At 41.8% G+C, this 23,010-nt stretch overlaps 2 protein-coding genes across 4 annotated transcripts in view; one reads left to right on the top strand and one right to left on the bottom strand.

Moving 5' to 3' along the window:
• The window catches only part of TPD52L1 (TPD52 like 1), a 177,440-nt gene extending 170,729 nt beyond the window's left edge, over positions 1-6,711 (top strand). For both annotated transcript variants that reach the window (XM_088443068.1, XM_088443067.1), the window contains one exon: positions 6,142-6,711. In XM_088443068.1, the coding sequence (XP_088299194.1) occupies positions 6,142-6,270 (129 nt within the window). In that variant the 3' untranslated portion in view covers positions 6,271-6,711. The remainder of the gene's footprint in view (positions 1-6,141) is intronic.
• A 14,802-nt stretch (positions 6,712-21,513) lies between these two features.
• HDDC2 (HD domain containing 2) overlaps positions 21,514-23,010 on the bottom strand; it is a 58,986-nt gene continuing 57,489 nt past the window's right edge. The window contains exon 7 of one of the 2 annotated variants that reach the window (XM_088443066.1): positions 21,514-21,905. In XM_088443066.1, the coding sequence (XP_088299192.1) occupies positions 21,830-21,905 (76 nt within the window). In that variant the 3' untranslated portion in view covers positions 21,514-21,829. The remainder of the gene's footprint in view (positions 21,906-23,010) is intronic. The other variant, XM_088443063.1, reaches the window with a different exon arrangement.

Genomic DNA, 23,010 nt, shown 5'->3' with positions numbered 1-23,010 from the left:
CTAGCAAATGTTATACATAGGTGTCTGATTTTAGACTAGTATTAGAGGAAACTCAGCATGCTAATCAATCAACTCATATTGTGTGCCTTTCCCTTCTATTTTCTAAAAGCCCCCATACATCAGCAATGGATTGCCGCAATTCTCCGATACCCATTCCCTGGGGTCGGGGCATCTGTGAAATCCAACATGTTGGAATTCCCTGATTTGCCGATCCCGACTAAAATATCATCAGGATCAGCAAGATGTTTAACATGAAGAATTTACCCAATTCTCTGATGGATCGGTGATCATCGATGGCGGCTGATCTGTTTCCGACCAGCAGATCGATGGTTCTGGTTGGATAGGGGAATTGGGGAAACAGCCTCCTGATGTATGGGGCCATTTATTTGGCAAGTAAATAACCATAAAACACATACAGCAACTGTCGGAGAATGATGAACACTTAACAGAGAATCTCCTGCAAAGTAAGTCCATAAGTTCATGGGGCCCAAAGGTTTAGAGGGCTCTAGACCAAGGTCATATAGTTGTCTGCCAAGTGGCCGCTAGTGCCTGCTAAGCAGTTGGGTCCAACCCATTACCTGGCCTGAATGAGGTGACATTCCATTTTTAGTGAGTGTTATAATGGTAATGTGGCACTGTAATGTAGCATAATATGAACTGGGCACTGTAGTGTTACATAATATTAAATGAGGGCACTACAGTGTGGCATAATATGAACTGGGGGCACTGCAATGTGGCATATTATTAACTGGGGCCTCTAGGTCATGATATGACAATGTGTCATATCATTACCTAGAGCCACTACACTGTGGCATATAATATCAACTGGGACCACGACAATGTGGCATATTATGATCTGGGGCCACAACAATGTAGCATATTATGAACAGGGGCCACTACAATTGCATAATATATTCTGGGGACACTGTATGGCATAATATGAAATTGGGGCACTGTGTGTGGCATAATATGTACTGGCAGCGCTACAATGTGGCATATTATGAACTATGATAGTACTATGGGAGATAACATTAACTAGGGTACTACTCAGGGCTGGTTCTACACATATGCATGGTACGAAGCTGAGTAGGGCGCCACATAGTGGAGGGCGCCTCAGCTGCGACCATGAAGGGCGCGGGCAGACTGTCTCTGTGACACAGCTGCACCGCGGGTGTAGCGCTGACCGGACGGAGTTCGGTCAGCACTACATAGTGACAAACACACAGCTGTCGGCAGCTGTGTTTGTTTCAATTAGCAGCCAATGAGAGTCTGTCAGACTCACTCATGAGCTCCATCTTCCGGCTCCCACAGTGGGTAATGGGAGAGACGTCATGACGTCTCTCCCATAATGCAGAGCGGCCCGGCCTGGAGGGACGGACATAGGAGCGTATGGCGGGAGCAGGAGCGGGGATACAGGTAAGTGTTTATTTTTATTATTCATGTGTCTACTGGGGCCACTGTTTAAAGGGCACCGCCTAAGGGGTACCATTATTGGGGGCACTGCATGGGGGGGGACTACTACTGGGGGCACTATTAAAGGGGTTTACTACTGGGGGCACTGCATAGGGGAGGGGATCACTACTGGAGTCCTGCATAAGGGGGACCTCTCCTGGGGCACTACTACTGGGAGCACTATATAAGGGGCACTACTGGGTGTACTGTACGGGGGGGATCACTACTGGGGGCCTGCATAAGGGTGACCACTACTGGGGCAATGTATTAGGGGCATTGCATGCTGGGGGTACTGTATAAGGGGTACTACTGGGGGAACTGCATTAAGGTGCATATGGGATGGAAAGGACTGTTCCCAGAGTGACAAGAAAGGGGCGTGTGTCATGGTTATAGCTTTTTCCATGCGACCACGGCCCCTTAATTTGTTTGGGCACGCACAATATGCCTGGGGGTGCCAAAAAATATACTCGCTTACCAAAAAATTTGGGCTAGGGCAGGCCCTGGTACTACTGGTTCATAAAATGAGCTACAGCACTACTACAGGGCAACTGATGTGGAGAGAGAAGTTTTGCTAGAAGTATTAGGGTGGGGGCCCCTTGAAAATGTTGCTATGGTGCCCACAAAATTCTGGCTACGGCCCTGTCTGTACATGTCTTGTAATCACATTCTGTAGTAATTTAAAAGCTCATATGGAAAATTATTTAGTTAAGGAGTACTGTGTGAAACATGAAATGTTTCAGCCTTTGACAGATGGTGTATGAAACTGTGCATGGATCTAGAGGAAAGGCAATACAAAAAGTGGTACAAAATGTGAAAGTAGTAAGCAGCTTCCACGTTGCCTAGGAAACATCTTCCACTGCTCAGCAGAATCAGCTTTAAACAATGCATCTTTGCATAACAAAGAGTTATTTCTTGTTAACTGTGGCGGAAAGATTCAAATTTAATCACACACCACACTGAATTGTGCTGCTGACTACTACTATATTTGTGCAGAACAATAGGTAGTGTGTATATTTTTGACACTAGCAAAGAGCAATTGTTTACACATTTGCTAATAACATAGTTAACAATCTTATTTTATATAGTTCCAACATATTACTCAGAATATTTTAACAGCAGTCCCTGCCCCAGTGAAGCCTGCAGTCTGAATTCTCACCACACACATAGGTTAAATGACTTCTGACAAAATTAACCTACCAGTATGGTTTTGGACTGTAAGAAGTAGCAACGCAAATAAGAGAACATACAGATTTCACATAGATGCCTATGTCACGATGTTACCCATGGCCTCAGCCCAATTACTTCCCATAAATTACCAGGTTTTCATTCCAATCCAGCCAGATTGGACAGATATCTGACAGCATTAGACGATAAGGTGGGCCTGATCCGTCTGGCATCCGGAGTGAAGGCTAGGTCTGGGAGCCCCTGAATGTACTTATGCTACAAACCCTCATTACCAGTGTGTCATCTGGCCCCTTGTGGTACTGCTAAGTGCACCAACTCATTCATTTTCACATTTTCAGTAACAGGATGCCACGGAGACTGATTATTGTACTTTAATTCGGTTTAGGAATAAGTTGATCTACCATCCATTTTCTTAATTTCTGCTCAAATCAATCAAGTGACATCTACTCTTATGTGGATTTAATTTAATTGTATTCAACTCGCGAACCTGGATTTAAGGTGTTATCTCCTATTTAAGGATAAAAGACAATACAAGACTGCACATTCCGATTATCTTGCTTTGATTGACATTTAGTCAGACAGTTTTATTACCAGCTTATCACAACATCAGTAGTCAGTTGGAAGACTTTCTTTTCTTTTATATAATATATATGTTCCATGTTTGTCTATTATTGCGTGCTATGAGCATAAATAGCTAATGTTTATACAACCTGTGTACTTACCAATTTTATGTGATACAAAGTAAAACACTATTTAGTTCAATCCTGGTCTGGATATTATCAATACTCATATCAAATCATTAAGCTGCTCTCTTCAGACAAACTCACAACACACATAAGATAAGCGCAGCAATTAATGTAATTATTAAGGGATACAAAAAGTATTAACTCCTTCCACACTAAATTTCCTCTCCCCGAGTACCTGTAATCTGCCTACTCCTCTCTCTCTCGCCTTCTGCTGCACTTTCTGGATTGCTAGAACTGTCTGTACTGCAAGTGGTCTTCATTAACAATTGTTTCATTCCCAAGTCCCATATACACCATTTGCTTTGCAGTGCCCTGGGGGCCTCTCCTACCACACCCAGGGACATAGGAATGTGCAGGTGCACCATACCCAAGGGATACAGACTGTCACCCTCCTTCCTGGTATATAGATAGTAGTCTATGTGCCCCAGGACATAGCCTACTCACCTGAGTGGGATGTTCTCCTCTCCGCATCTCAACTGGCACCCAGGAACGAGGCAGCCTCATTCTGAATCCAAAATGGCCAACGTAAGTGGATTCACTTTGGTCATCTTGGATTTAAAAAGAGTTTGCCTCTTTCCTGGGAGCCGACTACTATGCGGGAAAGAGACAAAACCGGTCTGAGATGTGGGTCTTAATGTAGAGTTTCAGATTGCCTAAAGAGATAGAGAAGACAGCAGTGGTGGTATGCTGTAAGCATCTTTTCACCTCCACAATGCACCTTTCCTCTGGAGTAGGGTGGAGAGGCAAGAGGAGGGAGGTAAAATAGGCAACGAGTGTATATCTAACCAGCTCAAGTAATCTACACAGTCAGCAAGGTGAATAAAATAAAACCGGTTATAAATGAGTACCAAGTACTAAATCAGGATATAATAACCGATGGAGGTAAAAACATACCAAATTGAGACTCAGGAGAGGTTATGTAGTGGTTTTAAATACCTTTATTTTCTTACCGCTAGTGGAAGGTACGTAATCTAGATATAATTGCCAATTTTATGAAAACCTTCCACGTCTTTGTCAGTATCAAGCAAGGCTGTACATTTCATGCCATGCTTTATTTCACACTAGAGTAACCCCCCCCTCCCACTCACCCAAAATCTGTCTGTCAACCTCTAAAACTGAAGTCTCAATGCAGCCTCTGCAACTACTCAGCCTTTGAGGCTCTAAAACTCAGCTAGGCACTCCAAGCTGGTCCATTATTTGTAAAAGTACCCAAATACCAGTGAGCACTGCTGGAGGAAATTTCGCTGTAATGCTGACTTCCTCCACTGCAAATGTATTCTCCCATCTTACAGTGTTGCCCTGTCTTTTGCTAAGCACTCCGATTTAGGAACCTCAACTCATTGAATCATTGAAATGACCAACAACCTTAAGGAAAATTCTTCCTGCCAGGCCCCATACCCTTTTATTCTCATCCGACCCCTTAACCCCATCATAAATTTGTTCTTCCACCCATCTCTGGGTATAACTCCTTTAACCTATTATCTTTCATTTTCTGGCCTCATCTTCTCCAATGCCTGTCTGCACCAAGCCTCTCTCTTCTATTGTTCCTCTCTACATGCAATCATTTTTGTGAAGTCTAAATGTCACTTCTCCAATCTTATCCTCCTGAACCTCTGTAGCATTTAGCACATTGTCCACGATCTTCTCCTACACATCCTCAAACCAATTATTCTTTGTCACACGTTTATCATTTGGTTCTGTTTTACCCATTCTCAGCTTTCTTCTCCTCCTACATTGGAGAGCAAATCAACTCCCTTCAGTCTCCATAGCATCTGAATGCTGATGATAACCAACTATCTCTCTCCTCCTACAACTTCACCCCTTCCCCCTCTCGGGACCGGTATGAAATACCGCCGGACCTATGTCTGGCGGTTCAAATCCAGACGCTGGAAGACCAGCACCAGTGAAGATCCCGACAGCTCCAAAAGGTAAGTATTAACTAACCTTACCCCCCCAACCCTCCTTTAGTGGTGCCTAACCTCCCTCATGCCTAAACCTAACCCCCCCTTTCCCCGCAGCCTAAACCTAAGTCTCCCGGGGGGTGCCTAACACTAATCTCCACCCGGGGGTGCGTAACCCTAACCCCCCCACCCCCCTTCCCCTAGCCTAACCCTAAGTCCCCCGGGAGCCCTAAAACCTCACCTTCCCCCCAGTGCCTGGCTTACTTTCGTTCGGGCTCCCGGCGTAGGACTGATGACAGGCGTCGGGATTTCGACACCTGTCATTAGTACCCTGCCGGGATTTGACTGTCGGGAAGCCGGTGGTCGGCATTTCGACCGTCGGCCCTTGAATGCATCCCCTCTCTTCTCATGTCCAGCTGTGTCTCTGTTATCTCCTCATGCATGTCCTAACAGTAAAGTGCAATATCTTAATTACGGTTTGTCTGTCTGTTATAACTGAGTCTTGTTTAAGAACTGCTTTGTTGTAAATTATAAAAGTGTAATGAAATATGGCTGCACTATATTAGTAAATGTTACATGTCTAAAACGTCCATCTGCCCTCCTTATAGACTGTTGAACCCCCCCATTACCACCACCTTCTACAACACAACGCTCTTCTCTGTTCATATTCGCTACCTGGATGTCATCTTCAACTCCGCTATCACCAAAGCCTTTTGCTTCAATCTGCAAAACAATGTCAAAATAAGGAGCCTCATTTTCCATGTAATAAACATATTTTCAAGCACACCTTCAACATTTTAGCTGTTCATTTTGGAAGCTTAGTTGTAAATATTTTTTTTGTATTATTGTTGTTTTAGGCTAAAGTAGGAGCAACAAATCAAACCCAAGGAAGCTTTGAAGAAGTTTTGAGTTCAACTGCCCATGCCAGTGCCCAGAGCTCACTGGCTGGCAGCCTTTTGCCCGAAGCAGAAGAAGAGCTACAGTGATATGACTTATTGGAATGGAATAGATGCTCAGTCATAACACATTGCCTCACACAAAGTAACATCTCACGAAATGGTTTTTCATGCCAGACAGCAAATGTGTACCTTTTTTGTTTTACTCTGATTAAGGTGATGTATGCTTTTTTCCCTTTTTGGTTTTAAACAAATACCTTGTAAAACATTTGAGCATCACTTCTGAAATAACTCACGTGTCTGGAAGCTTTGGTATGCCAGATTTTCCTGAACCACAACTCTCATCATTATCAAAGCTAGGATGTCAAAGTCTCCCAAGTCCCAAAAAGAAAATTAAAAGTGTGCCCTAGGTGCAGACAATGTTGGATTGATGTGGGCCTTATATTAGTTACTTAAAATGATTCTTGTCAAATCAAAAAATGTGACATCCTGAAGCATACAAATGTCAGTTTTTTGGTTAAATTTTATTTGCCGATACTCTATGCTCTCGTATCCTGACAGAACTGGATAATCTCCCTGAGGATTGGAGTTGAGAAATCATAATCTAGATCATAATGCCTAAGTAATAGGTTGCGCATCATGCCTTTTGTGAAAATACATATTGTTATGCAAGAGTATCACCCCATTGACAGATGTCGTAGGATACATGACAACTTAAATCCATTACTGTAAAACAAATACCGGTAGAATATGAATGTGAGTTTGGACGGTGTCCATCTATTTGTCACAAGGGTAATTATACTTGGTGTATTCCAGCACCACTACATGACAAAGGTCATAAGCAACTCATTGTAACAAAATTGCTGGTTTCTAGTTTGCCTCTAACGTATTGTTAAAGCTGGGTACACACTATATGATCCATTGTCCAATATATAATTCTAACACGGATTGGAACAATATATTGTACACATTGTATAGTGTGTATACTCAATTCGTTGTCCCATCTGCTGTGCTTCACATCAGATGGGACGATGCAATGAACGATGTGGTGTAGTGTGTAAGCATGACTGCACATAGGGCCTACGCTAATGCAGTCCAGGGGGACCCACACCACACACCCTGCACCCATATTTAGTTTATACTTACCTTTCCGCAGTCTTCAGAGTGCTGCTCTCCAGTGCTTGGCCAGCACTGTAGAGCAGCGAAAATGGCGGCGGCCATTTCCCGGTGACACGCACATGCGCACAAAAGATGTCCCAGAGAATAAGGCGCGGGCACCATTTTCCCGGAGACCCGCTCATACGCAGTAGATTCTAGCATTAAGCCAGAATCTACTGTGCTCAGTCCGCTGCCAGAGAGGAGGGAGCCCAAATGGAGACTGCACACGGGCCCCCTCCTCTCTTAAAAGGCCCCTGCTCCCAATTGGTGGATTAGCAGATCCAAGCAAGCGCATACAAATAAGCATCCGCCATCTCAGATCATTCACTAAGCACCATCTGAGTAACCTTACGGTCATGCAGAATGGCTGCCTGAACTGAACCATCAGAACCACTTTATCTACTTAGGGATCGCAGACACAGGCTACGACACGCCCTAAAAAAAATGGCTGGGACATGCCTGCGTATTGACCCGCACCTCCCCTAAATAGTCTCTGACTGTCAATCACAAAGTTATCCTCACAGCATGCAGTATTACAAAGGTACCTTGGCGCATGCACAGTGCAACAGTAACACATGCACAGTTGATTATCAATCACAACTCGTAAATATTGGAATAGTGTACATCTCTGAACCAGGCCCATAGTGTACAGGAGAAATTATTAATTGGATACTGTCACCGGAGACGATACAGTATATCGTTAGGGTGTAGTGGAAATGGCAAATTTTAGAAATCAAAACCGCTTGGGTTTGGAAAATGTTCTACCCCATGGTAGCAATTCATTGCCGAAGGTTCGTCGTCCTAGGTAAATATATTCAGCTCCCATAATTTCCTCAAAGTTTTGAAATTTGGTCCGGATAGGCAATCCCGCAACCGCGGGTCCTGCTGCGCCGCATATCTTGTCTCTCATAGCACGGAAAGCATTTCCGGACACTAAAACATTATGCATTTGATCTTGCTACGCAAGTGAAGACTCGAAAAATAACGTCAATTTGACTATAATTTTGAGAAATTCTGGTAATATTGGCCTGCAGGTCTTCGTTATTTTCTGAAGATATTTTCACAAAATATCCAGGACCCATCGTGTTGGGAAATGAAGCTCCCAGATGAGGGTTCCTTTACCAGAAACTTTGGCACACACTGCTGCAGCCGCGCTTGCGTCGTCAGTCCTGAAAGATGTAGGTTTGGTTATTTCAAAAGATAAAAGTATGGTCATTGACAGGAGCAAAATTCAAAGAGTCAAAACTAGACAGCAATCTTCTACCTCAGACAAATCACCAGAATTTGAGTTTCTAGGCTCATATTTCGATGGCAGAAAGGATTGTACCTTGGTTAATGAAAAGATTTGTCTCAAAGTATCACAGGTGACCTATCATAGAGGAGCAAATTTCACTGGTTCATGTACCTGGAGGAAAATACATTGGGCACATTACTCCTGAGTCAGGCAAAGCAAACAGTATAGCCACAGGAATCCTCACTCACCTTAAAGATGAAGTGCAAGAAAGAATTATTGACAATGTGCGTGTCATCGGGAGCGAAGGCACAAACTCAAATACTGGCCATCTGGGAGGTATTATTACACAATGGGCAATATGCCTTCTTCATTTCAATGAATTGCCACTTTGTCACCTCTTCACATTACTTGATGAGTGAACAACTGGTCCTGAAAGTTTTTCAGGTCCTATTAGGACAGGAGCTGCTGATTGTGAAAAAAAGCCAGTTGTTAGATTTCGCAAAATAGATACAGAACTTCCAGATATTGACACAAGTGACCTAAGTACTGACCAAAAATACCTCCTAGAGATGTACAGAGCCATTTCTGCTGGCTCCATACCCGAAGATCTTGCTAACAGAGACCTGGTGCAGCTACATCATTCAAGATGGCTGACAGCTGGGAATCGCACTCTTCGCTTTGGTTCTCTATTAAAAGAGACTGGTAAATAGGACATAAAGCATACATACCTGGAACACTATACAATACTCACGATACTTACCTTACCCTGCATGACAAATAGTCGGTGAGGTCATCCAGACTAATGCTTACTTTTTGCATCCAGAAAATTTACTGGTCAGTATGCTGTTTGATGAACGGTCAGATTCAAACGTTTGGCTGTGAAAAGAATTAGGAGTGCTAGAACCCAGGAAGATTCACAAAGTGTGAGACCATTCCAAATTCCTACACTAAATTTCAGAGCCAAAGGCTATACTGAGGTAATTGACTTGGAAACAACTAAAGTGACTCCACCTAGGCTCCTCAGAGACATGTCTGAGAACTGATGTCAGTCGCTGACCCAGTCGCATTTGTATCAGGGGGTATATGGCAGTTTCCTTCCCACACACAGGTTGTTGAGAGGACTGTGAAGCTGGTTACCACTACCGCATCTGTATGTGGATTTAGAGCAAGGGATGGCATTATCAGAAATACTCTAAAATCAAAAATGCCAAACTTTGCAAAAAAAAATCTTATTAGAGATGCTGACAAAATAAAGAAACCATCTCGTTATTCATGTAGAGATGATGCAACACATGTACATGTACTACATGCAAACATTATCTCTTGCTCCATGGTTGGTTGGGTGGGGGGTGGGACCAGAACTGCAGCCATCTCCTCGCGATGGGTCCTGGATATTTTCTGAAAATATCTACAGAAAATAACTAAAAGAGCTGCAGGCCAATATTACAAGAATTCCTCAAAATTATAGTCAAACTGACGTGATTTTTCGAGTCTTCAGGACAGGGTGTGTCCTGATTACTGGGCTTTAACCCCTAAACGTTGTATTAAATCACCAGCTATTTCATGCTTTATATGTCCGGGAGTGCCGCCTTCTTCTTATGGTACATATATATATATATATATATATATTGTAACACAGGGTATAGCAATGAGGATTCCAGAGAGGCAGGTACTCGATAAAGCATTGTCTTTTAATGGCAACAGACACTGCTCTTTAGCATACATGAGCTTAGGCTTGGACACACACAGGCATAGCACACAAAGATAAAGCAAATGTCCCAGCACTCCTCGTGCTTAGTAGTCAGCAGTGACTTGCAGCCACAATCGGCCATGCTCTCCCTGTATAGCTCTTTCCGTGGCACTACAGACAATTAGTCCTACTACCTGGCCGCTAGACAGCATCATGGACAAGCGCAACAGCTGTGTGAGAGTTTTAAACCCTTCCTGTGCTGCTGACTTCCTGCTGGCTCTTGGCGACCTGAAAAACACAGAATTCTATATTTCCAGTTTGAGCTATGCAGCTCAGAAAACCCGGAGTTTCAAACTTCTATTGCAGGTGCAGAATGTGCCGGCTTTGTTTTCCTCACCCTTTGAGGGAGCTGATCCCACCAGAATGTGGGCAATTCAGGTGAGAGAACACCCCCTCACCCCAATATATAAATATATATATTTTGCATTTGTCACCAATGGTATAAGTTCATAATTTCTCAGTGCAAAAACAGCAAGGTACTGCAGATATCCTTATTACATTAAGCCCAGGCCTGTGCAAATGTATACAGTACAAAGTCAAGGGCAGAGTCAAAAATTGTGTAATTAATAATTGTCAAAAGAAAATATTTTTACTAATTGTGACTATGAATATTAATATGTAACTGCATCACCCTTTACAATTTTACATTACACAACCCAAATGACCAGGACATTTAATGAAGTCTGTGCACAACACATCTTACCACACACTATACCATCCTCTGCACAATAGATGACTGTACACATGATGATGCCTCCATGATGCACCAGCTGTTCCCATTTCTATAGGAAACCATGGTTATGATGTTCAATATCTTTCTGGTGATAAGAGCAGCCCATGGACACTGAAGATGCAAGTACCAAATGTCAGATTCTAAGGCAGAAGTAAATTGTCGCTAATGAATCTTCGGAACGGCGACACTAACATTTTCCCTCACACCCTGTCACAATGCGGTTGAAAATTAGCAATGTTAGATTACCATAATGCTCGGGGACAAGTACAACTAAACATCATGATGGTACATTTCCAAGAATTGAATTCCCCTACTAGGGTCTCTGATGATGGTAAGCCAGATTCTTTTCAGTAATAAGGTAGGGGTTGTGTTCCGAAAGGGTGTTAAAGTCACCAGTGTGAAGTAGGTAGAAGGATCTATACAGACCTTCCAATTTATTTAAAGCATTTGTGAAGGGCATGGTCTGGTAACATGTCTATTTACATTGTGACTAGTGATTGTTTAGCTTAATTGTGTACACTGTACTACATCAGGACATGTAGGTCAGTTTCTAGTGTTAGCAGCTTCTGTTTACCATCACTGTCTTCGAAAAAATGTATATGGTAATCAAGTGTTTATTTTTAATAAAAAAGAAAAACTTGCTCCTAATGAATTTTCTATAGCCAAATCACTCTTTAGAATTTAAAGTGGTCTACAATCAAACTGATAATTCACTGCTACAATTCATAAAAAGATCTGTTTATAGCTAAAGTCAATGAGTAATTAAATTATAGCCTTGAACAACTTCTCATATCCACTATATTAAATACTTGTCTCTGGAAAAATCAGCTTCCATCATATCATGCTATCCTATTGTAGCTGGATATTATTGTCTCCATTCAGGTTTAACGAAGTTCATGCAGAATATAGTTAGCAGAAAGCTGAGCTTGATGGGCTTTTGGGGCTGATACAGTTGGTGGTGAAATGGACTCAAAATTACTTTTAAAGGAAAAATAGTGTATTCTCACCCATATGCAGAGCTGTACACATCTAGGGATATGAATACTTCCACATCTGCAATATATAAGACTTACTTTACTACAAGTAATTGTCATCAGCCTCTACCGATATCTGCCTTACACTAGGTGCAATAGATAAGCCTCCTAAAAGATATACAGTATATGCGCTTACTTACTGGTCTGCATGGGCCGCATTTGCGTGGTCATTGCCTACATGAGCTCTCCTCTCCCATCAACTGTTCCTCAGGTTTGATTATGTTCAAAATGCATGTGTGCCTGCACTTTTTAAGAACAGAGTGAAATCATGCAAAATGCGCCAAGCAAGCCCCTTTGGAGGTATATTTACTTAGTGGCAGGTTTTCAAAGCCACAGATTGTCTGTGGTTTTGCCCATAGGATTTAAGGTAGCAAAAATAATAACTACAAAATACACAGTTTGCATTTCATATTATTGTCATTTAAAATCCTGTGTTCAAATTGCAGCTCTGAAAACCGTCCGCTTAGTAAACATTCTCACTTAGGCCTGAATTCAATTAACTGCAATAAGCCGCTTTTCAACCAAAAATGTCTGATCGTGCTAAATTTATACTTATTGGGCAATCCTATTAGCTACAGTTTTCACATCCGCAAATTCTCCATAGCCAAGATCGGCAAAAAAGTTTTCACCACCACCTGCACAGGTTATCAGTTGTGCAAAAAGCTATTTTAACGTAAACATTTTGGGAATTGGCAGACAGCCCCTTTAACACCCCCTTAATGACCAATTAGGGAAAAATAAAAATATATATTTGTATAATTTGGCCAATAATAATGTAATTATTGGGGTAAAGGTTTTTTTTAATTGAAAATGGATTTAAGGGTATTTTGGGGAGCTGTATGGATGAGACAGGTGTTTTAGACATTTCAGGTGTATTTTTAAAAAGGTTTAAAAGTACCCTAAAATTACATAAAAATATATTTGCACCAATTTTATGTATCCCTAATTTAACTGCAGCATTTATTTTGCCCCCTAAAAATGGTTTATCATTTTTTCCACTGTTATAGCAAAATGCCTCCATTTGCCGCAATTTAAGAACCCCAAATACTTGGGCCACTAATACACTTCTATATTGCATTCCTATCTCAGTTTGCCTTTTTTTGGGGTACAGACAGACTTCCCCATTTTCTGCTGTATTTTGCTGCGGTTACTCTACAGACAGTTTTTGGGAGAATGCCGCATCGCAGCTTTTGATATTGGCTTGTGTGAAAACCAGGAGCGTGCATAGGCAAAGGACACAAAATTATCACACAAAATGTCACAAAGTGTGAGATAACTTAATGGGTGTAAAGCTGGGCATCCACTATACAATTTTCTGTCAGATATCTGTCCAATCTGGCTGGTTGGAATGAAAACCTGGTAATGTATGGGAGAAAATGACAATCATCCATTTGCACACCAACACTGGAAAATAGCCAAAAATGGTTGTTCAGACAAATTGTTTAACATACACAAATGTAACCAATTTGAACAATTTTTTTGTCCTTTATTCAGTGTTTAAAACCTTATGATCGACTGTCATTTGTTCTCATACATTACCAGGTTTTCATTCCAACCAGCCAGATTGGACAGATATCTGACAGAAAATTGTATAGTGGATGGCCAGCTTAAGGTGATTGCATTATCATGGCTAATTGAATTTGGCCCCTAGTCTTTTTCACCTCTGAGTCACAATACAGGAAGACAAACTAAAGCCATCAGCGAGGTATCTGCCAACTATCGTATAACACCTTTTTAAATCCACCATGATCTGTGCAAATAACTGTAAAGTCTGATTGCTGTCACATTGAAAACGCCCTTTATTCTTTAAAATATTTTACCGGTGGAAATACATGTCCTATTTAAGGAATTTGTGTAACGGATTATTAAAGAGACTACACCACTTTTTTGTAATCCTTTCTGGGAGCAACCAGAGAGGACCTGCTGCTCTCTGCTTCGGGGGGCGGGGCCAGACTATAGCCGTCATTAGGCCCCTTTACAGGAAAAACCCACGATTCGCGGGTCTGTGCGGAGGGGGCGGGGATAAATGACGCACATTCATGTCATTTAGTCCCGCCCCCTCCCTACGGACCTGCAAATTTCTCAAAGAATCTCCACATCCTGCCCACTTCACTAGGAAGTGTGCGGGAGATCTGCCTACTAAAAATCAGGAGCCTCCCGGGAGAGTAGGCAGGTATGCACTACACTAAACTTTAGACACCATTGAGTGCTCTGAAGAACACTACGGCCATTGGACAATACAGTTAGTAGTTTTCCTGTACAATTAAGTTTTTTATTTAACAGAGATTTTAAATAATTGAAAACACTACTAAAAATGTATCAGTAAAAGCTCTTTTCTGATCAGATTTTCACTTACGAGGTCACAAAGGATTAATATTTAAACCACAGCCAATGCCAGTGTAGAGGTACAATATAGCACACCTTAAAAAAAAGCCCACAAATAGTTTTTAATGCATGGAGTTTCAGTGCCAATTAATAAACATTTGCAGTATGATTTGCTGTATTGTATACTCCATATACTATAGTCTAATGGGCCTCTGCACGCTGACAGTTTTCTATATTCTGCTGTGAACCTATTGTTACTTATAAGTACGGTAATGCATCATATGCAAAATCAAAAGGTCTATTATACCATAATAAAATTAAACACCCGTACAAGAAAAAGATGAGCAATGAAAGCAATACAGTAAGACAGTCAGAAGTCTAACCCATATTAAGAAGTGGTAAGTGAACACTGATGAGACCTACAGGATTCTGAAATACATTCCTGGGTGATGAAGGATGTTCTGTCAAAGAAGAAATTTTAACAGTTCGTTTTATACCCCCAAATATGCCCATTTTTAAAATATTGTATATAGTCTTATTTTCCAGCAGACAGAAATTGTGTATAGTTTTAGAAATGAAAAATCACTTAGCACCTAGTTCCTTATGTAAAAGTGCAACGATGTACCACAATGATGCAGAGTACTAGAACAAATCGGTGGCAGTCAGTATGTTGACCTTCATAATGTCAACACCAGAACGCCAACATGGTTAAAAGTCAACAAAAAATGTTGACACATGGAAAATGTACAGAATGTTGGACATGAAATGTTGACAATATCAAAATGTGGACATCAGCGTTAAGATAAGGCTTAGGGGTTAAACTTACCTGAAAAGCAGTGTCCATATTCGGGCCATGTTACATTTAATCACGCTGAATATAGATATGGTGAATATCGACATTAATACCATGTTGTCATTCTCACGTCAACATGATGTCGACCACCAAACCCGAACAAATACACAATTAGTTTTTGTTTTCTTCTTTAATACAAGGGGCTTGTATTTCCAAACTAGGTTTGTAAACAAGTAACTGATTGAATTTGTTTTTGCTTGATCAAATCATGTGACATTTATAGTATGCTTATGTTGTGTCAGTGTGGATAAAAAGCATTTTATAAAACAAGCAAATAAGATCGATAGTTTTATGTATACAAAAATGAATATTCTTATTAAAGATCCTCTGATTTCACAATGTATTGTCCGTTTATGTAGTTTGGTAATTTTTCTGGCAAGGTTTCACATAATAAGCACACAAAAACAAACAAAATGACGACTTATAAGAAATAAGAGCACCTTTCATGCAATTCAGTCAGGAGGCTTGTTTGCTATATACCCCTACAGCAGTCATTCAACCGGTGAGATGGACAACTTACACTGATCTTGTGCCTAAAATAGCAACATCTTAAAGCTTTAAAAAGGTACCAATAGCATGAGAATGTTTCTCATCAGCTTTTAGATGGGCTCAGCATCATATCTGCTATCTTTAGTCCTAACTTAAAGATTTAACGTCCATGGCCTGGTTAAAAAAATAACAGACTACTAATAACCATATCACTTAAACTCTATTTTTTTCAGTTTAAGTGATACGGTTATATTAGTAGTAACAGTCTTTTTTTAAGTTATATTTGGATATTTCCAAAATCTTAGGGGTCGTTCGTTCATAAATGCCATTTCTTAGAAATGTATGGTCCTTCCCAAAATGGCGACCACCGTTATTACATAAAAGCCTACACATATATATATATTTTTTTAGGAGTCACAATTTGGGTATTATGGCAGGGTGCCAAAATATACTAACATAATGTAGATTGTTACCCAACTACTGATTTTCACAAGTTAGTCTATAGCACACCAGGTCCAATCAGTTAGAGTTTAAAATCTAGAATAATTGAGGGGTGTGGCCTGGCTGCTGCACGAGCAAGAAGCAGAAGACAAGGGCTCCTTCATACACAGCACTAATACTGTGCAAAACCATTACTTACCTGGAGAAATTACACAGCAGTTCTCTGCTCTGACACCCCCCTGCAACCTGGGACAAGGAGCGGTGTTTCTTTTTCAGGTACTGACGCTCCCGGTGGTAAGGCCTAACACACGCGCTAAAGCCGTAGCCTCCCCGGAGGCCTCAGACGCTGCGCTTCCGCGATCTTGCAGAGGACATTGGGTGAAGTCTCCTACTGTTACCGCCAGTCTGGTGGACTCCGGAGCGCATGCTCCAAGTATTTAGCTGTCCTGGCCCCGCGCTGTACCCTGCGACTTGCTTGGAACCGAGCAGAGGGGCCTAGCGCCACAACTGAAGTCCGGGACCGGAAGTCCTGCGGACTCCCGCCAGGCGCTACAGTGAGACCTCAGGACCAGCGGTAAAGCCTAGAAGCCTCTTACCCTGGGTGTAGCGGCAGGACATCTCCGCGGTGCTCCCAGGCTGCATGCCTCCTTGACAAGGGCCTGGCTGCTGCTGGTGCATCTGCGGCCGCCATCTTGGAAAGCGGACCCTGGCTCCCAGCTCTTCAATACCTGCTCCCTGCACTTCTCTCAACGATCGCGGTGAGTGGCCTGTCAGCTGGCCTGGGGTCTCTGCTCTAACTCCTCCATTGTGCTGGGTGTCATGGCACAAAGTGGCGCTCTCACAGTTGTTGGAGCCACAGCACACTCTCCCTGCCTGTCACAGCTGGCCTGGAGCATCCATTTGCTTGCTGCCCTTTCAGTATTTTTCTACTTTATTTATCTGCTCCATTTAGCTATGAGTGGATTTATCTCAATGGTCTCTAACAGTGAAACTCTACTGCCATTGTGTGGCTAATGTGATACATTACTCCACAAGGAATCTCCTACGTTTCAGTATGCCCCCATGGATCTGATTCCTCTGTAATGTGACTATTTTCCCACCACCATCGCAGCTACACACCGCATAACATATCCCCATTTCTTCAGCGATTACTCAAAACGCTAATTCTCCAATTAGATCTATAACCAGAAAACATGGGGCCTAAGAAAAACAACAAATTGGCTAAAGGTATTCCACCGGTGAGCTTTTTCAAGGCTACATCTGCGACCCCTCCGCTGTCGAGAGATTCCACACAATCTTCACAACCACGAATGTCACAAGATAAGCCTGCTTCTCCCCCTACAGCTTCGTCCCTGCATGCTTCCTCAGATGATGCCTCTATGGACGAACCTATCACGGTGAGGCGCATGCTGCAGCTCCTCGGTGATCTTAAGAAAGATATCACAGCTGAATTATCTTCTACTGTTGGGGAACTAAAGTATGATGTCACTGAATTAGGTGGTCGCACTGACCTTCTCGAGAATAAGATGGGAGATGTGGTCGCCTCTCACAATGACCTAATATCCGCCCATGAAACTACCCAAGCGGAACTTTCTGCACTTTGGGATAAAGTGGCTGATCTTGAAGACAGGGCACGCAGGAACAACCTTAAAATCCATGGAATTCCATAAACGGTACAGTTTTCCGAACCTCCTGAGTTTGCTGTGGCTCTATTTCAGATATTACTCCCGGACTTGCCTCCCACACAATTCCTCTTAGACCGCATTCACCGTCTCCCTAAGGCTCGCAATGCCCTTGAGGCCTCTCCGCGAGACACTATCATGAGGATGCACTACTTCCATGTGAAGGAGCACCTACTTTGCGCATCTAGAGATGCTGGACCCTCCTCCGCTGCACTGGGCAACCTACAAATATTTGGAGATCTTTCCCCAGCTACACTAAATAAAAGAAAATCCTTCTTCAGCATCACATCAGCTTTACACCAAGCTCAAATTCCATATAGATAGGGATTCCCAACGAAACGTATTGTCACTTATGATGGCTCTACAAAAGTGCTAAGCTCCTTCGAAGGCGGTATGAATGCACTGGACCTTTGGCGGATCCAGTGTTACCAAATCTACTGAACACATTCCTACAATTAGATTAGATTGGTCCAGAGCGGGCAATAATGGCTGATTGTTTTACTGCCTGCACTTCCTCACTTCAACTTAGTTCTTGTTTCTATGTTTGCGTTGTTTCACCTATAGTGGCAGTTGGACATCTCTGAGTCTTTATAGTTCATACAGTTCCTTACAACTCCAATTGCCTTATTTACAAATGCTAAGATATGGATCATCTTAACTATATTTTTAATTATATTTGTTTTCAATGTTGATTGATGCAATGTGTATTTGTATTGCCGTTTTCTATGTTTACTATTGCCATAACAGGTTTAATGTCTTCATTTTAAGTAATATATGCTATTTTAGCTATATATGGTGTGTCTTATACTATTGTTAAGTGCTATTTGCTATTTTGTTCACAGGTGGTGGGAACCGTGTCACTACCCCTGTTGTTCTACTCTGTTTTTGTGGCCCCTCTGATTCCCGTCGTGGAGTCATTTATGTTTATGTCCCCTTTCACCCCTTTCCCCCACCCTTTGTGTCCTTTCCCTCCCCGCATTCAGTTTACAGGCTATATGAAGTTTACCTTTTTTGCATTTCTCTATTTCAGTGTTGATCGACCCAGTATAGATAGGATGTTCTTGTTTTGCCTCCGCATCTCTCTAGATTGGTTAAGATGGTGAATTTCATGTCTATTAACACTAAGGGTTTAAACTCCCCTCTCATCGCAACTGTAACTTTGTTTTAAAATCTGAAGTAGCCGCTCCCCTAGGTAGATATCTTGTTCTGATAGGGGAGTTAGAGGGGACAGCTGTTACTGTAGCATCTGTATATGCCCCAAATACTGGTCAAATGTCCTTTATTAGAACATTTTTCAAGGTTACCCAGAAGGTGTGCTCAGGTCAGATTATTCTACTTGGTGACTTTAATCTAGTCCTAGATCCTCGATTGGATAAATCTAATAATGCAGGTGGTGGTGCTTTTGCTGATCCTACTGGTGCCTCAGGGGTCTTTAGTCGGTTGGTCCTGGAGTATGGTCTGTATGATGTTTGGAGGGCTATGCACCCTACGACCCGTGATTACACTTTTCTCTCTCGTGTGCATGGATCATATTCCAGGATCGATCTTGCCCTTATGGATAAATGGTCACTACAACAGGTTAGAGGTTCAAATATCCTCCCTAGCACATGGTCTGACCATGCCCCTTTGACACGTCAATGGGACTGTAGTGGGTCTTTCCCCTCCACCAGACCATGGAGATTCAATAACTTTCTGTCCTCTGTGGAGGTAAGGCAGGCCATCCAGTCCGCTCTTTCAGTTTATCTCCAATATAACAAGCCCATGGATACTACACCCTTTAATTTTTGGTGTGCCCTTAAGGCAGTTCTTAGAGAATCAGTAATTCAGGTAGCATCTAGGATTAAGCACCAAGAAGTTCAAAAGCAAGAGGAAGTAGAAGCTAGACTTCGGGCCCTAGAAGATAAACATAAATCTGACCCTTCCAATTCCATACTCTTACAAGAAATTTTAAAAGTTAGAGAAGAGTTAGAGGTCTATACTTTGAAAGAGATCAAATTCACTATTGATAGGATGAATCAAAGATTTTATGTTGATGGTAATAGGACATCTCGCCTCCTAGCCCGGAAGCTGAAAGGAAAAGAGGCTCGTGCTTCAGTTCGGGCCTTGTATAATTGTTCTGGAGCCAAACTGACCAATCCACTAGACATCTCTAACACTTTTGCAGAGTATTACTCTCGCCTTTATAACCTGAAAGTTGATGTACACAAAGCTCAACCCACATCAGAGACTCTCTCTGCATTTCTTTCAGATCTTTCCCTGCCCTCCCTTACTGACCAGTCTTTAGACTCCTTAAACACTCCCTGGACAGAGGGAGAAGTGAGATGCGCTGTAAAATCCTTGAAATGTGATAAAGCGCCTGGACCTGATAGCTTCTCTAAGAATTTTTATATGGAGTTTCAGTCAGATCTCATATCGGCACTGGTGCAGGTGAAATGCTTGAGGCTCGAATTACCACCATCCTCAAACCAGGCGAGGGCCCCACACATGCCCAAAAGTATAGGCCCATAGCCCTACTGAACACTGATATTAAATTATATGCAAAAATTGTAGCCAATAGATTAAATCAGGGAGCAACGGATTCAATCAACCCAGACCAGGTGGGCTTCGTGTTGGGCCGACAAGCCCCAGCCAACACACGAAGAGCCTTGAATATTATTGAGAATTTTACACAGTTAAGGGACCCGCTTCTGGCGCTTTCATTAGACGCAGCGAAAGCCTTTCGATAGGTTACACTGGGGATACATGAAGGCTGTACTTTCCAAATTTGTTTTTTCAGGATGGCTCTTAGATGCCATTCTTGCACTTTCTAGTTCACCTGGAGCACGTGTTTGTTGCAGTGGTTTCCTGTCTTCTTTGTTCGCTATAAGTAATGACACCAGACAAAGTTGCCCCTTATTTCTTAACTTTTGTTTTAACAATAGAACCTTTAGCAGAATATATCCGCACCACCCCCCTCTTTCATGGTCCTCTCATAAATGGGTCACAACAGAGAATTTGCCTTTTTGCGGATGACGTCCTTCTGTTCGTAACACATCCAGAAACCTCTCTCCCAAATTTACAACAGTTGCTTCATGATTATTCTGCGGCCTCATATTATAAATTAAACGCATCTAAAATAGAAGTATTTGCAATAAATGTTCCACCCCAGCTCCTGTATTCCCTTAAAGCTCATTATAATTATAACTGGCAATCACTGTCTCTCCATTACCTGGGTATCTCTTTGTCAGCTAAAGAAGACACTCATCTTGAATATAATTATGGCCCTCTGTTGAACCAATTTAGTGCCTTCACAAAAGATTGGATGAATCATGAGGTCTCCTGGATGGGCAGAATGGCGGCCGTCAAGATGACTCTTCTTCCTAAACTCGTGTACTTATTTAGGTAAATTCCCAGGACCCACACTCCCTCCATCATGGTTAAATAGATGTTATGCAGTGCTGAATAAATATATTTGGAATAATAAGAGAGCAAGGATTGCTAAGAAATACCTAATGATGTCTAGATCGTCAGGGGGCTTGGCTTACCCCAATCTAGCACTCTATCAAGCTGCGTGCTTGGTTGATCAGCTTAGTGATTGGTCAAATGTTCTTAACCCTAAACCTTGGGTTTTGCAGGAAAGCGATATGCTAGGCAAATTCCCCCTCTGTGACTTACTCTGGATTCCATCCAGCTTTACAGTCTCTTTAAAATCTATGTCCAGGGCGACACTAACTTCTCTCAAAGCGTGGGATGGCCTATCTACCCTTTAACCTTGCATTTCTCCACCTTTCTACTCAGAGTTTATCATATTTAATCCCAAATCTAAATTTATCCTCCTGGCACCACAATGGTATCCGTACCCTCCGTGACCTCTTTATAAATAATACCATCCTTTCCTTCGCCCAATTACAAGCTAGCTTTTCCATCCCCTCTAGAGATTTCTATAAATTCCTTCAAGTCAGGCACTGGATTCAATTATTTCCACACTTGGTAGGCTCGACTGGTACGGATTCCTCCTCATGTTTTTTCACGTATATCTTCAATTTCCTGCAAAAGAGGTATATCTTTTTGGTACTCTCTAATACTTACAGCGGAAGAACCAGATAAGTTACCAGCTATTATTAAATGGGAACACCACCTAAATATATGTCTAGATCCGCATGTATGGTCCCAACTATTCTTTTGTATATTTAAAATGTCTAGATGTATTTCACATATTGAAATATATATGAAAATTACTCTATCGCATTTATTTGACCCAAGATAGATTACACAAAATTTGGCCTTCCCAATCTAGTTTATGTTGGCATGCATGTGGTCAAATTGGTGAGATCTTCCATATTTTCTGGAATTGCCCTGTTATACGCCCCTTTTGGCTGGAAGTAGAGGATTTGATCCTGAAGGTTACCGGACTGTGGCTGTCTTTGTCCCCCCTCTACTGCTCTTTTACTTATATTCCAGGATGATGTCCCCAGTTAAGCACAGGTATTTTATAGGCCATGTACTTATTGCTACCAGGGCAGCCGTTGCTCAGTTCTGGAAGCAGGATACACCCCAACTCCCCCCCTTTCTTTGATAAAGTCCAAAATAAATTATAGTTTCCTGATGGAAACTTTGAACTGCCCATATTCTTCTTCTGCTAACTCACCAATGATAAAGTGGTTCAGCTGGCATGAATTCATCACGGTGGGTCCATGCCTTCCAATAAACACAAACTGATATTTGAAGGTTTTGATGTGTTCTGTATTTTGGTTTTTCTATTGCAGATGTGGAGTGTCCTCTACTATTTGTGTATGTCATACACTAATTTTGATTTGTTTTTTTGGTATAATGCAATGTTTTATTTTCTTGGATGATATTTGCCTGTAGACCCCATGTTTTTCCTTTCCTTTTTTTTCTGTACCCCTTTCCCTTTATTTTCAAAAAGAAACTTCAATAAAAATTATTGTTCAAAAAATCTAGAATAATTATACTTCCGTCTTCAACGATCTTTGACATTTACGTTTTTATGTGCATCATGATGTAGCCTAGTCTCTTACAATTTTTTGTAAATATTTTACAAACACATCTAAACTGAATCTTAATTATGGTTCTATATGTTTTTAATGAAGTCATTTTTAAATACAACAAAGTGAAAAAATACACTAACAAA

Source organism: Taudactylus pleione, unplaced genomic scaffold (genome assembly GCF_031769625.1).
Source record: "Taudactylus pleione unplaced genomic scaffold, aTauple2 ptg000326l, whole genome shotgun sequence".
Classification (NCBI taxonomy): domain Eukaryota; kingdom Metazoa; phylum Chordata; class Amphibia; order Anura; family Myobatrachidae; genus Taudactylus; species Taudactylus pleione.
The sequence above is the reverse complement of the archived record's forward strand: the minus strand, read 5'-3'. Positions and strand labels throughout refer to the sequence as shown.